This window comes from Peromyscus eremicus, chromosome 9, assembly GCF_949786415.1.
Source record: "Peromyscus eremicus chromosome 9, PerEre_H2_v1, whole genome shotgun sequence".
Classification (NCBI taxonomy): domain Eukaryota; kingdom Metazoa; phylum Chordata; class Mammalia; order Rodentia; family Cricetidae; genus Peromyscus; species Peromyscus eremicus.
Genome location: NC_081425.1, coordinates 83,104,979 through 83,117,515, shown reverse-complemented (window position 1 = coordinate 83,117,515; position 12,537 = coordinate 83,104,979). Strand labels below are relative to the sequence as shown.

The 12,537-nt window shown below is 51.7% G+C and overlaps 1 protein-coding gene across 3 annotated transcripts in view; it reads right to left on the bottom strand.

The window, feature by feature from the left end:
* Window positions 1–1,547: 1,547 nt before the first annotated feature.
* Anxa11 (annexin A11) overlaps window positions 1,548–12,537 on the bottom strand; it is a 46,006-nt gene continuing 35,016 nt past the window's right edge. For all 3 annotated transcript variants that reach the window (XM_059273887.1, XM_059273888.1, XM_059273889.1), the window contains exons 8-15: window positions 11,385–11,475; window positions 10,831–10,910; window positions 10,640–10,696; window positions 8,615–8,708; window positions 5,371–5,466; window positions 4,354–4,412; window positions 4,073–4,195; window positions 1,548–2,308 (exon numbers count right to left, since the gene is read on the bottom strand). In XM_059273887.1, the coding sequence (XP_059129870.1) occupies window positions 2,249–2,308; window positions 4,073–4,195; window positions 4,354–4,412; window positions 5,371–5,466; window positions 8,615–8,708; window positions 10,640–10,696; window positions 10,831–10,910; window positions 11,385–11,475 (660 nt within the window). In that variant the 3' untranslated portion in view covers window positions 1,548–2,248. The remainder of the gene's footprint in view (window positions 2,309–4,072; window positions 4,196–4,353; window positions 4,413–5,370; window positions 5,467–8,614; window positions 8,709–10,639; window positions 10,697–10,830; window positions 10,911–11,384; window positions 11,476–12,537) is intronic.

Sequence of the window (12,537 nt, the reverse complement as noted above, 5' to 3'; positions counted from 1 at the left end):
GTAATGAGATCTGGTGCTCTCTTCTGGCGTGCAAGGTTACATGGAGGCAGAATGTTGAATACATAATAAATAAATAAATCTTTAAAAAAAAAAAAAAAAAAAAAAAAAAAAAAAAAAAGAACTCTGAGCCTACACAGCAGTCACTTCCCTTCCCTCTCCCCACAGCCAACCCTCAAGAAACCATCTTACCGGACTTGCCTACTTACTGTGGGAAGCTTCTGTGAATGGCATCAGGTTCTCACTGGACAAGTTCTGAAAGGCCATCCATGTTGCAGCGTGTTATTCCTTCATATGGCTGAATAATGTTCTATTGTATCAACAGGCCATAGTTCGTTCACCCATCAGCTCATGGATCTTTGGGATGTGTGCACATTTGGGTGATTAATGTGGTTCCCAGCACTGGTGGTGAGCTCACAGACACAATTGTGTGCACATTTCGGAGATTAATGTGATTCCCAGCACTGGTGTTGAGCTCACAGACACAATTGTGTGCACATTTGGGATATTAATGTGATTCCCAGCACTGGTGTTGAGCTCACAGACACAACTGTGTACACATTTGGGAGATTAATGTGATTCCCAGCACTGGTGTTGAGCTCACAGACACAATTGTGTGCACATTTGGGTGATTAATGTAATTCCCAGCACTGGTGGTGAGTTCACAGACACAATTGTGTGCACATTTGGGGGATTAATGTGGTTCCCAGCACTGGTGTTGAGCTCACAGACACAATTGTGTGCACATTTGGAATATTAATGTGATTCCCAGCACTGGTGGTGAGCTCACAGACACAATTGTGTGCACATTTGGGGTATTAATGTGATTCCCAGCACTGGTGTTGAGCTCACACACACACTTCACGCCTTGTGTCATTCTCCTCCCACTGTTGGATCAGGACCCCAGCAGCTGGCTACTCAGTTGAGGCCTCTCCAGGGTTGTGGCCGGGGCCCAGGAGGCTGGACAGACACTTGTCTCTCTGGAGTGTCATTATCCTAAGCTTTCTAACACAGGGGAAGTGGGGGGAGTCTCCAGCCAGCAAGCGAAGCTCTGTGCTCCTGGACATGACAATTAATCCTTGAAATTGTCCCTGCTGGTTCCCTTTTCTGAACACCAAGGAGCAGAGAGCCTGCAGGGTCTGGGCCAGAGCCAAGGACCCTTCTGACGGCAGGTTCCAAGGTAACTGAGGCTGGGGCACCTCCCTGGGTAGACCTGTCCTCATCACTAGTCTCCCTGAGACCACCCCAGAAACCATATAAACACCTTTCTGTCCCTTCCCAGGACCAGGGTGACCGGCCATTCTTCCCACCTCAGTCAGAGAACTCTACCACCTCCATCTGGCTCAGGTACCTGTGCCATGTCACTGCCTGGGCCCTGTGTGGATATGGAGAGCACCTTTTGCAAGTCCTTCAGACACAACCCCTGCCAGGTAGCTTATGCCTGGGATTTCCACAGCGTATGTTTCTAGTTCAACACATCCATTTTTACTGGCTAACAGGGCTGGAATCTCTGAGTCATAAAGCGGAAGAAAACAAGCTGGCACCAGAAAGACATTTCCAGAATGTTCCAGAGCTGGCTGATTTTAATTTGGAAACAGCTTTTGGCTACAGACATTCAGGTTTAAGGCACATTCCGAACTACAAGGATCCCAGTCCCTGGCAGGGAACCGGCTTTCTTCTTGCATGGAAGAGGGAACCAGTGATTTTTTGGGGGCTTTTTCTAAAAAAGGAGTGAGTTTGGCAAAAACAAAACTCATGACACATTCTCACCAGACACAACTGTACCCTCACAAGACCTCCCTTTTATCTGGCAAGGATGGGGTGTCCCATCCACTTCCCACTCTCCTCAGAAACATGCATAGAGTAAACAGACTTATATGCATCTGTCTTGCAATGATGGTTAAAAAAAAAAGTTTTCAAATAAAAATACAAAATCACATGTTTATAACAAAGCTAGGAGTCTTAGCCACAAGCAATGAGGAATGATTGCAGGAGCCAGGAGACAAAAACATCTATTCTGAACAGCAAACGGCTGTGAGGGCCGAGGAGACGGCTGCCTGAGAACTCTGGCCCGGCTGGGCCCTTTCGGCATGATATGCGGTTGAGGAGAGACCAGAAGGAAGAGGCCATGGTTCTGGGGAGAAATGGTGCACCTAGGGATGGATACTGGAGAGATTAGGAAAAACTCAAGGACACTCTTTGGGCCTTTCCCTGCCAGTGCCAGCAGGGGGCAGAAGTGAGGACCTCCAGCTCAGTCGTTGCCACCACAGATCTTCAGTAGAATCTTCCGATAGTCCCCAGAAGTGTCTCCCTGGTGGCAGAACAAGAGTTGAGGTTAAGGGAGGCAAAGCCACCTCCTCTCTGGCCTGTGGAGAGGAGGGCCTGTCTGAGGGAGAGGTCCCATTCAGAGCATGTGGTGCAGACCTCGACTGCTTGAACACGTGCTGTTTAGTGGGCCTCAGAGTCTGTGTAAAACAAAAGCCCAAAGCCAGGCGCAAGGGCATGTGTCTGTAATCCCAGCACTGGGTAGGTAGAGGCAGGCAGATCCCTGGGGCTGACTGGTAGGCCATTCTAGCCTAGTAGTCATCAAGCCTTGGGTCCCAGGGAGACTTTCTCAAAAATCAACAGGGATAGCTCCTGAGGAATGCTACTCCATGTTGACTCTGGTTTCCACATGCATACATGTGCCATATACACAGTATCAATCGCCTATTACCAAAGTCCAACAAGTATCTAGAACAACGTCTTCATGGGCCCAAGGCTCACCACCCAGGGCTCATCAGCACTGCTCTCTGCCTAGAGCATTTATGCGGGGCTTCTACTATAAAGCAACGCTGTCCTTGGATGCCTCGTCCTTGCGACCACCCATGGAAGACACCATTACTGTTACGGCCTCCCATTTCTCACAGATCAATCTCTGTCCAACACCACAGTGCTCTCTACGAGTTTAGCTGATTTCAGATCATTTTCTGTCGCCCTGAACTCTCTGAAGGAAAAGCCTGTGGCTTCTTCAGCTATCACAGCCTACTAGTACTCAGCCCCAATCAGACAGGAATGATAAACTCTCATTTCCATAGCGCAGGAATGGAGATTAGCTAGTCTTCAAGAGGAGCGCAACAGTATCAAGTGCTGGGGACTTAGTGTCAACTTCTGCCACCCAGCCCAGACACACCGTGTTTCTTGCAGCGTTTGTGGAGACTGCTGCCACCACACCTGTGGAGGAACTAGTATTCTTAGAGATGCGAGGCCACTGCTTGGGAGGTTTACAGACCATGCTCATGGGTCATGAGATTAACCAAGTAGAAAAGCCAGGATCAGACGCCCAGGCTGACCCAAGGGCTGAGCTACCTATGTGGTCTCCACTGTAAAGTGAATGGGGGGAAAAGCCAGAATCCAGTAAGCAAGAGCTGAGCTCCACAGACCCTTGGGACATGAGCTGTCTGTCCTTGGTGGATCACATCTTCACAGAGTGGTGGGGACTCTGAAGGTCAAGGACATGATAATGGAAAGACAGATTTCTCTATACCATTGGACAGACACCCCTGTTCAGTTATCAAGTACTGGGGTCGTAGAGGGTGGGAACGTAGGGTCACAGTGTGGGAGCCCATTTTCAGGTTTCCTCGTGGCTTTACTCAGCAGGTCAGCATAGAGGGGATGATTGGACCACGGGCCTGAGTGCATGTGTCTGAGACGGTCTGCACTTGGCTGTGCTGGGGGGAGGTCTTTTGCTCCACCCCTTGGCATTTCTATAAATATCACAGGGCAGAGACAGTCAGGGCCCGTTGGAATAGGTTCCAGGCCCTCTCGAGGCTATCTTGTATTGTCTATCTGTTTATCTCCACACTCTAAATCCTTCTATCTAATATTTTCTGCTGCTCTCACTCAAGAAAACTCTGGGGAACTGTAGGGTTGATGAGTAGCTGCCCTGCATCACAGGATTGTGACCTGCCCTGTCCTCAGGATCTTGTGATCTGTTTGGAGGTGACTGGAATGAAGAGGCCCACTAGGCCAAACCCAGGCCTGTTCTGGAGAAGGGAAGGAGACAGGAAGGGCCTCGTTGGCCCTGAGCCCGTACCGTGATGTCGTGGTACAGCGACTTGCCGTACATCCGCTTATACTCTGCTCGGATATCCAGGAGGTCAAACTCGCTGCGAGACACCATGATGCGGATCAGGGTCCGGTCTTTTGTTCCTGCTCCCTGAAGACGGAGTATGCACATGAGGCTTCTCACCCTCCCACCTTCCCGGAGGCCCCAATCCCTCCGTACCTTCTACACTCAGCCTGCTGGGACCCCTTAGACCCAGGGGGTTTTAAGATGTCTTGGATTAGGGCCCCCTGCACACAAGAGCTACATACCCGCATAGCCTTGTTGAGTCTTTCAGCAAAGAAGGCGGGGGTGTTCTTCAGGCATTTCACTACAAGAGAAACACAGCGTAAGGGCTGCAGGATACAGGGGGGCACACACTACCTGGACATCAAATCTGACACCACTCATCCACTTCTCTTCCTGCTGGCAATGATCCCGTGAATGTGGCTTCACACAAGTAGGACTATCAACTGCTTGGCATCACTGAGCAAAAACCACTGGGACTGTGCAGAGGGTGGGGTGGGGGCTTAATGAGAAGAGGTGCCAACTTCATGGGTGCCTAGGCATGAGGGGTCAAACAGAAAGACCCTCGTGGAAAAAGGGAGGTCAAGAGAATGCGGTGTTTTTCTCAGGCCATGCGGGGAAATGAGGATCCACTGCCTGTTCTAGTCAGAAAGAGCCAAGAAAAACATACTAAAGGAAATGGGCAAACTGATGTCCCATCACGGGCCCCCCCCCCCCCCCCCCCCCCCGTGAGTATAAAGAGAGGTAGCAGGACTATAGGGCAAGAACCCAACTCCTCATTAGGGGGAGGTTCCTGGAGCCTCCAAGACCTGCTGTAGAGGGCACAGTGCTGTAAGAGGCACTCCCCATGCTGGAAGCTCGGCCAGCATTCCCTAGAATGGGCCCTGTTTTGCTGTTGCAAGTAAAAACATCTTTCCATGTGTTTCCATCAGACTGCTGACAATTGCCTGCAGGGGTGTATTTTTAGAGGAAACTTGGCAGGATGTGAGTCACCTTCCTCCAGGAGAGCAGCTGGACAGGCCCCCACTGATGCCCACACTGGAGCTCCGTTCTGCAGAGCTGCACTGCAAACATAAGCCCCCTCCATCCCAGAGGCCGGGGACTCACGGATTCCCACCAGCCAGATGGTCCAGATTAGCAAAGTCAGACTCTCCTCACTACACCACCTTCAACCGCAGGACACTGAGCACCCAGATTAGGGCCCACACTGCCCAGTGGGTGGGCAGGCAGGCAGGCAGGCAAACCAAGCTCCAGACACCTACCCACAGCCAGCATGCCCTGCTCCAGGTCCCCGGACATCTCCCGGCAGATGCTCTTCTCAATGTCTCGCCCCGTCATCCTCTGATACTCATTGAAAACTAGCAAGGAAGTAGAAGGGACGTGTTATAGTCTGAATGACGTTCTCTTAAATTTCCATGTGGCAGTCCTGACCCTCAGCACCTCAGAATATGTATTAAAACGATGCTATGATGGCGGGCCCTGAGTCAAGCTAACTGGAGGTCAGGTATGTGTGTCGACTGACAAATCTTGGCTTGAGATGGCTTGACTTAGGGTCTTTTGCCTTTTCCTTTCCACATACAGCCACAGCTCTCTCCAAGTCCCATTAAGCACTCAGCACTTTATAACCAACACAAATCTGCGGCAGAAGACTCCACCCAGCTGTATGCCAATGTGTTTTGAGTTTAGTTAAATCACCCTGGGCTGAAGTACAATTTTCACTACATCAGGCATAATAAATGCATTTCTGTTTTGTGTGTGTGATAAAGTCACATCATATAAAACCTTGGGTTTCAAGGGATCCCCATCTCAGCCTCTCAAGTAGCTAGGACTACAGATACATGTCACTACCTAGCTGTAAGTGTATTTTTTGACTTGTGACATTTTCACATGGGTTTGTTGGATAGCATGTCATCAGTGTCCAAAACCCTAAGAAAACACATTCCTGTTGCTTAAGCCCAGCCTACAGTATGTCACAACATGAAAAGCAGAGAGGACACACGGACACACACACACACACACACACACACACACACACACACACACTGCCTCTCTTTCACTCTGCCCTGGACAGCACACACACACACACACACACACACACACACACACACACACACACTGCCTCTCTTTCACTCTGCCCTGGACAGCACACACACACACACACACACACACACACACACACACACACACACACACACTGCCTCTCTTTCACTCTGCCCTGGACAGCCTGGCCCACAAGAAGCCATACCCTCAGCCTTAAGTCTGGTACGCTGGCTGATGCCCTTCAGTCAGATGATTCCTTTATCAGGGCAGTTGGTCTGCTTACTCATCTTGACCCACACTCTGTTCTCAAATCTAAATCTCCACATTCCCAGCCCATGCCCCTCTTATTTCACGCAGCAGGCTCACCCCGCTCTACCCCACTGTGAGCCAGGACCCACTCAGACACAACCCGCATTGTTCTGTCATGCCGAAAAACTTGGATTATCAACTCGGGAGCTGCTGAGTGCCAGGGAACAAGCTGTTGGCTCCCTCGAGAAGGGGCCGTGCTAGACCCCACTGATGGACGCTAGAGAGTCGGTTTAAAGAATGTGGCCCCTGAGAAGCTCCCGTGCGTGCTCCAGTAGCCGGCACTACATCAGTGTGTATAACCACGTGATATAGATGACAGACAGACAGACAGACAGAGACAGAGAGAGAGAAAAACACAGCATAGCCAGGTGTGGTGGCACCTGCCTTTAATCCCAGTTCTCAGAAAGCAGAGGCAGACAGATCTCTAGGAGTTTGAGGCCATCCTGGTCTACACAGACAGTTTCAGGCCAGCCAGGGTTACTCAGAGAGACTCTGTCTCAAAAACCCAAAACAAACAAAACAGAGCACATAAAGTTGGGAAGAAAAAGTGGAGCCTGGATAGGGGAGGGGACGGAGGTCAACTTGATCAAAACATATTTACATGCATCTATGAAATTCTCGAACAATAAAAAAGACAATGAATACATGTTGATGAGCCCATGTTTACCCACACTCTATCACAGCGGCAGGAAGTTAAAAAGCATGCCCTAGGGACAGGGCTCAAGCCCAAACTCTGCACTGGCCTCATGCCAATCCTGAGATTGACTGAGGGAATACCTCTCCCCTCCTGTGTGCCTGGGGTAGGAGCTGGGATCCTCACCTCCCTCCTACCCTGCAGCTCCTACAGCCTTTCCCAGCTGTCCTCGGCTCTGATTCCTCACCTTCTGCCCACAGGGGCCTTCGGACATGGCTGACCATGGCTTCCTTTTATCCAGGCCCTCCCATCTTCAAACTGCTGCTCTAACTCTGGTCGTCCTCCAGAGAAGACCTCTCATAATCCCAAGGCCTCAGACATTTGACCCCTCCAAGCCCAAGACCTCTCCTGACTTCTGGGTTCATCGGCACAACTATCCTCCTGATGTCATTGCCCCCAATGTCTCTTCTATCCACAGCTCCTAATCTCAGCTGAGGGCCACTGTTTTTCCACTCACTCAGCTGATGGAATCCCTCTGTCCTCCTAGGCAGTCTCACTCCCACACACCACATCCAGCTTACCAACAAGCAGGCTGGACCCTGGTCCCGTCTACTCCAACTCCCTATCCAGGCTACCACCAACTCCTAAGGCACTGTATGGCTTTCTCCCAGATCCCCTGCTCAACTGTGGATCCTTCACCCTCTCCTTTCTTCACACCTGAGGCCCAAAGTCACCTAGGGGAATCTGGGAGCATGTGGTCCACAAGCTGAGGGAAGGAGATGATTTCCCTGAGGGCCCTCCTGTGACTTCTGATCCTGTGACACCTAACTCCCTAGACTGTCAGCAGAGCTGTCCACCACCTCTGACCCCACCCACCTCCTGCTACCGTATCCCCTTGGCTCTGCCTGGGCCATGCTGGAAGCCCAGCAGGGTCTTTGCAACTATCTCCCTTAGGGCTTTCAATCTCACAGCCTTATACCAGAGAGGACTGCCCCAGCCCCTCCCCCAACTCTATCCCTTCACCTTCTACCCGTTTCCAGGCCATTCTTCTTCTTCTCTACATATTGGCTACCAGCTCTGGGCTGTACTGAGTATTTGTCTCCTGACATGAAGCTGAGCCCATGAAAACAGTCTACACCTCTCCGCCACTTGATAAGACAGAAACCCACGTCTATGTGTTCAATAAGCTAAGTAAACGTTACCCAGCACTGTTTCGATGAATGTGTTCTCTTTGCGTTTTGCTTTTACTTGTTATTGAGGGGAGGCACATGCCGTGTGTCTGAAGGTCAGAGGACACCGCACTTTCCCTGCCGGACCCCTGCTTTCCCCACTCTGACATTCCTTATTTCAGGGCATGGCAGTCCACGTCCTCATCTTTGCCCTACAAGCAAAGTCTGCAGGAAACTTTGCATAGTGCCTTTTAGTGAAAGTCCATGCAGAGGGCAGCAGCCAAACATTCTGCAGGCTTCTCCTCCACATAACGTCCTGTGTGTCCTCATCTTAGAGACCCAGGACTGTCTTACCTGCCACCAGGTGGGCCCGGCTCCGGGAGCACAGAATCGCGTTGAACTTGGACTCATCAGTTCCTAGGCGGTTCTCCCCGGCTGCATACAGCTCCTGGATGGGGAGGAAGATGCATGCGTGTAGCAAGCACCACCTAGGTCCTGGGCTCAGATCGCGTAGGCAGCATCTAGCCCTGTGAAGCCCAGAGGGAAGGGCAGGGCCCTGGCAGTGGGAGTACATGTTGGCTGAACCCTGTAGGCTCTGCTCGCTGCAGGCCCGGACCCCAGCAGTCCATATCCTCTCCTGTCTGTGTGTAGCACAGAGGATTCTGAGTCCAGAGCCCAGCACCCAGAGGGAAGAGAAGCCTGGACTTGGGTCCTAGCTCAGAAGCAGCTTGCTGTGGGATGCTGGGCAGGGCTCTGGCTCCCGAGCCTCCATCTCCTCATAAAGACAATGTAAGGATTAGATCTGACTTGAGGTCATGACCTTGAAGCCCAAGGAACCACATGGGAAAAAACGGTGAGTGGGAAAGCTAGAAGGACCCTAGCCAACTCCTCAGGAGCAGCACTTCTCAGCAGTAGGAAGGAATGCAGGCCTTGGCTGACAGACCTACATCTCAGGAGAAGCCAGCTGCCAGACTCCTATGTGACATTTCCCTAACATGGAGTGCAGCTCCCTCACCAAAAGGAAACACATGGATGATGATGACTATCACACTTCAAAACCAATTACAAGCTGGGCAGTGGCAGCGCACGCCTTTAACCCCTGCACTCACTCGGGAGGCAGAGGCAGGTGGATCTCTGTGAGTTCAAGGCCAGCCTAGTCTACAGAGCGAGTTCCAGGACAGTAGAAGGTACACAGAGAAACCTTGTCTTGGAAAAACCAAAAAAACAAAACTAAACAAAAACCAAAAACCAGTCACCGGAACGGAGAGACAGTTCGGCAGCGAATCCAATACCCTCTTCCGACTCCCCGCCAGGCACCGGGTATACACATGGTTCACAAACATGCATGTGGGCAAAACACTCATCAACATAAAAATAAATCATTAATGCCGGGCGTTGGTGGCGCAGCCTTTAATCCCAGCACTTGGGAGGCAGAGCCAGGCGGATCTCTGTGAGTTCGAGGCCAGCCTGGGCTACCAAGTGAGTTCCAGGAAAAGGCGCAAAGCTACACAGAGAAACTCTGTCTCGAAAAACCAAAAAAAAAAAAAAAAAAAAAAATCATTAAAAAAAAATCCAGATGTGGGGCTTCGTCTGGTCCTTTCTCCATGCTTCATTACATATACCATGTTTACTGAAATGGGCATCATAGCCTTTTAAAACCTCTGAAGGGTTGAGCCCCAAATATTTGCCTATCTGCAACCTTGCCCCAGACCTCTAAGATGCCCTCCAGGCCTTAGATAGTCATGGAAATTAAGGACACTGATGCCCCAGGACACCCTCAGGTTGAGATCCCTCAGGTCAAGGTGAGTCTGAGCAGGCCGGGAAGGGAGAAGGGAGGGCAGGAGGCATCCTTTCCGGTGAGGCTGGGGGAGGTCCGGCCACCCCGCTAAGAAGACAGGACAGTCGGAAAGTGCAAACTTTCCCAGCAGACAGTGCAAACTTATTCAGATAGGAATTTGGATGCCTGAACTTTGCCCCTTTTGTCTCCAAGGTGACAATGACAGAAGTTTAAGGATACAGGGCTAAGGTGAAGGCACATTTCTAGGCCCACAAACTCAGAAGCTGGGCAGACCAGTACCTTCGCACACCTAGCAGTACCCGCATGGGAAAGTACCCAATCATGTGAAGCGCCACACCCCGGTGATCGGCAACTGCTGTGGCTTTACTACCCTGCTGTCCCCCTCCCAGGTGGGAGACTCAAGGGGCTGGGTGCCCTGCCCAATGTCAAGTATCCGAGCGCCTCAGAAACCCACAGCACGTGGAACCCACCAGTGTCTACTGCTCTTGCCAGCCCTGGGCACCTACGCCACAAAGCAGGAGGTGTGACCCAGCTCTGGTTCAGCAAGCCCACAGTGGCACCCTGCCAGCCACCACACTCACCTGGACATCTCTCTGGACAAGGGACATGTCCACGTTTGTGCTCTCATCGCGGTTTCCCTGGAAGGAAGGAGGCTGTAAGGTCAAGCCACTTTTTGGAAGACCACCTCCCTCCCTCCTGACTCATTTACCAGTGCTCTGATGCCCTCCTGCCTTCCAATCCCCTCTCTAACGTCCTGTTGTGAGGAAGGTACCTGAGAGAGAGAGATGAGAAGCCGCTGGAAGTGTCCCGATGTGTCACTTCGAATGGCCTCCTCCAGAGTCTTTTTGAATTCTGAAAGACACACACCAGGGTCTACCCTATAGGCCTGCTTCCTCTAAAGACATAGCTAACAGGGGGCATTGGCATGACAAGGAACCATGGGTCTCGGGCTGGAGGTGACAGGTGGCCCATCCAACCTTCTAGGCTCATGTAAGTTTATGACTCCAAGGCTGACTTGACCTCTAGTCAGGCTTGGCCCAAACCCCTCTCAAGATCACCCTCCCCAACCCCCTCCCCACCCCACCCCACCCCACCCTGCTTCCCAACCACAGGCACCTGCCCCCTATGTAAACAGCACACAGGGCAGGGCTTTGGGTCAAAGCCCAGAGAGTTGGGTGTGAGAGGAAACAGGGGATAAGGGGGCCAGTGACAGGAAACAGGGAACAAGGAGGCCACGGACTAAGAGGCCCTGGAAGAAGGAGGTGTGGCCAGTGCCCAGGAAGCAAAACCATCTGTAAAGAGCAGAGGGGCCAGGGCGCTCCGAACCTGTTTTGTAGGCTCTGCTTATTTCTCGGATGTGTTCATTACTTCGGGAAGCGAGGATTTCAATCAGGCAGGCCTCATCAGTACCGGCCCCCTATGGTAGCAGAGAACATAACAGATCTCTTGCTGGTGACCGGGTGCCAGTGAAGACTGGCATCCAGGACGGACACCAGCAACAGAGGCCCCCAACACAGACACACACACCCCACTCACGCCTGAGAAGCCAGCTCCCCTCCCAGCCCTAGACAATGAGCTAAGGACAATGTAGGGTCACCCCATGCACCAGGAAACCGAAGGAATGAAGAGGGAGTGTGCAGTGACTGTAGCCCATGCCACACCCTGCTGGGTCAGGCCGAGGTGCAGAGCAATGTCTGTTTCTTCAAGGTTCGGGCTCTGAGATAACGAACAGACGTGGGAAAGTCCGAAAGTAAGATCATCACGGATACGAAAAAAGCTAGAGTCCTGAGTGAACTGTCTGCAGACATCTAGGAAAAGAAGCCAGATGGGACAGAAGGAATGCCTGTGCCCGGGGCAGCAGGAAGGTGGAAGACAGGGTCCGAGGCCTGGCTTTTATATCAGTCTGAACCCTGGCTCTGCAGCCCACTGTGTGACCTCAGGCAAGGTGCATAACTTTTTGTGCCAAGTTTCTTGTCTCTGAAGGGAATGTACGTGTACCTAACTCCCAAGGAGTCCTTAATGGGGCTAAATGGGCTAGTTTGTGAAGAACATCTAGGTGACACGGTGTTGTTATGATTACCACTGCCAGCATGCTACCGACTTTCAAAGGATGTGCATGTTCGCACCTTACCCAAAGCTCCCTGCATGTCCTGAAAACATCCACTGTCTCCACTCATGGGTGCTCAGGTACACAACAGCTATTCAGCACAGCTGGCTTCCTGTGATGTTCTAGCATTCCACCAACTTCTCCTAAAGCTGCAGGAGGTGGGCTCTGACCACTCCCAGGCCCAGGCCATTGCCATCCTGTCTGCCCTTAGCACTTTCTAGACTATAGCAGGCACTGGGTATAGCAGACCACGCACAGAGCTCTCAGACTCTAGTGGCGGTAGAATCTGTGCCCAGCATGCCTCTGACTGAGCAGCTCCACCAGGGTGCCTGAAGAGGGACCCTCTACTCACAGGATACACACAGCCATGTG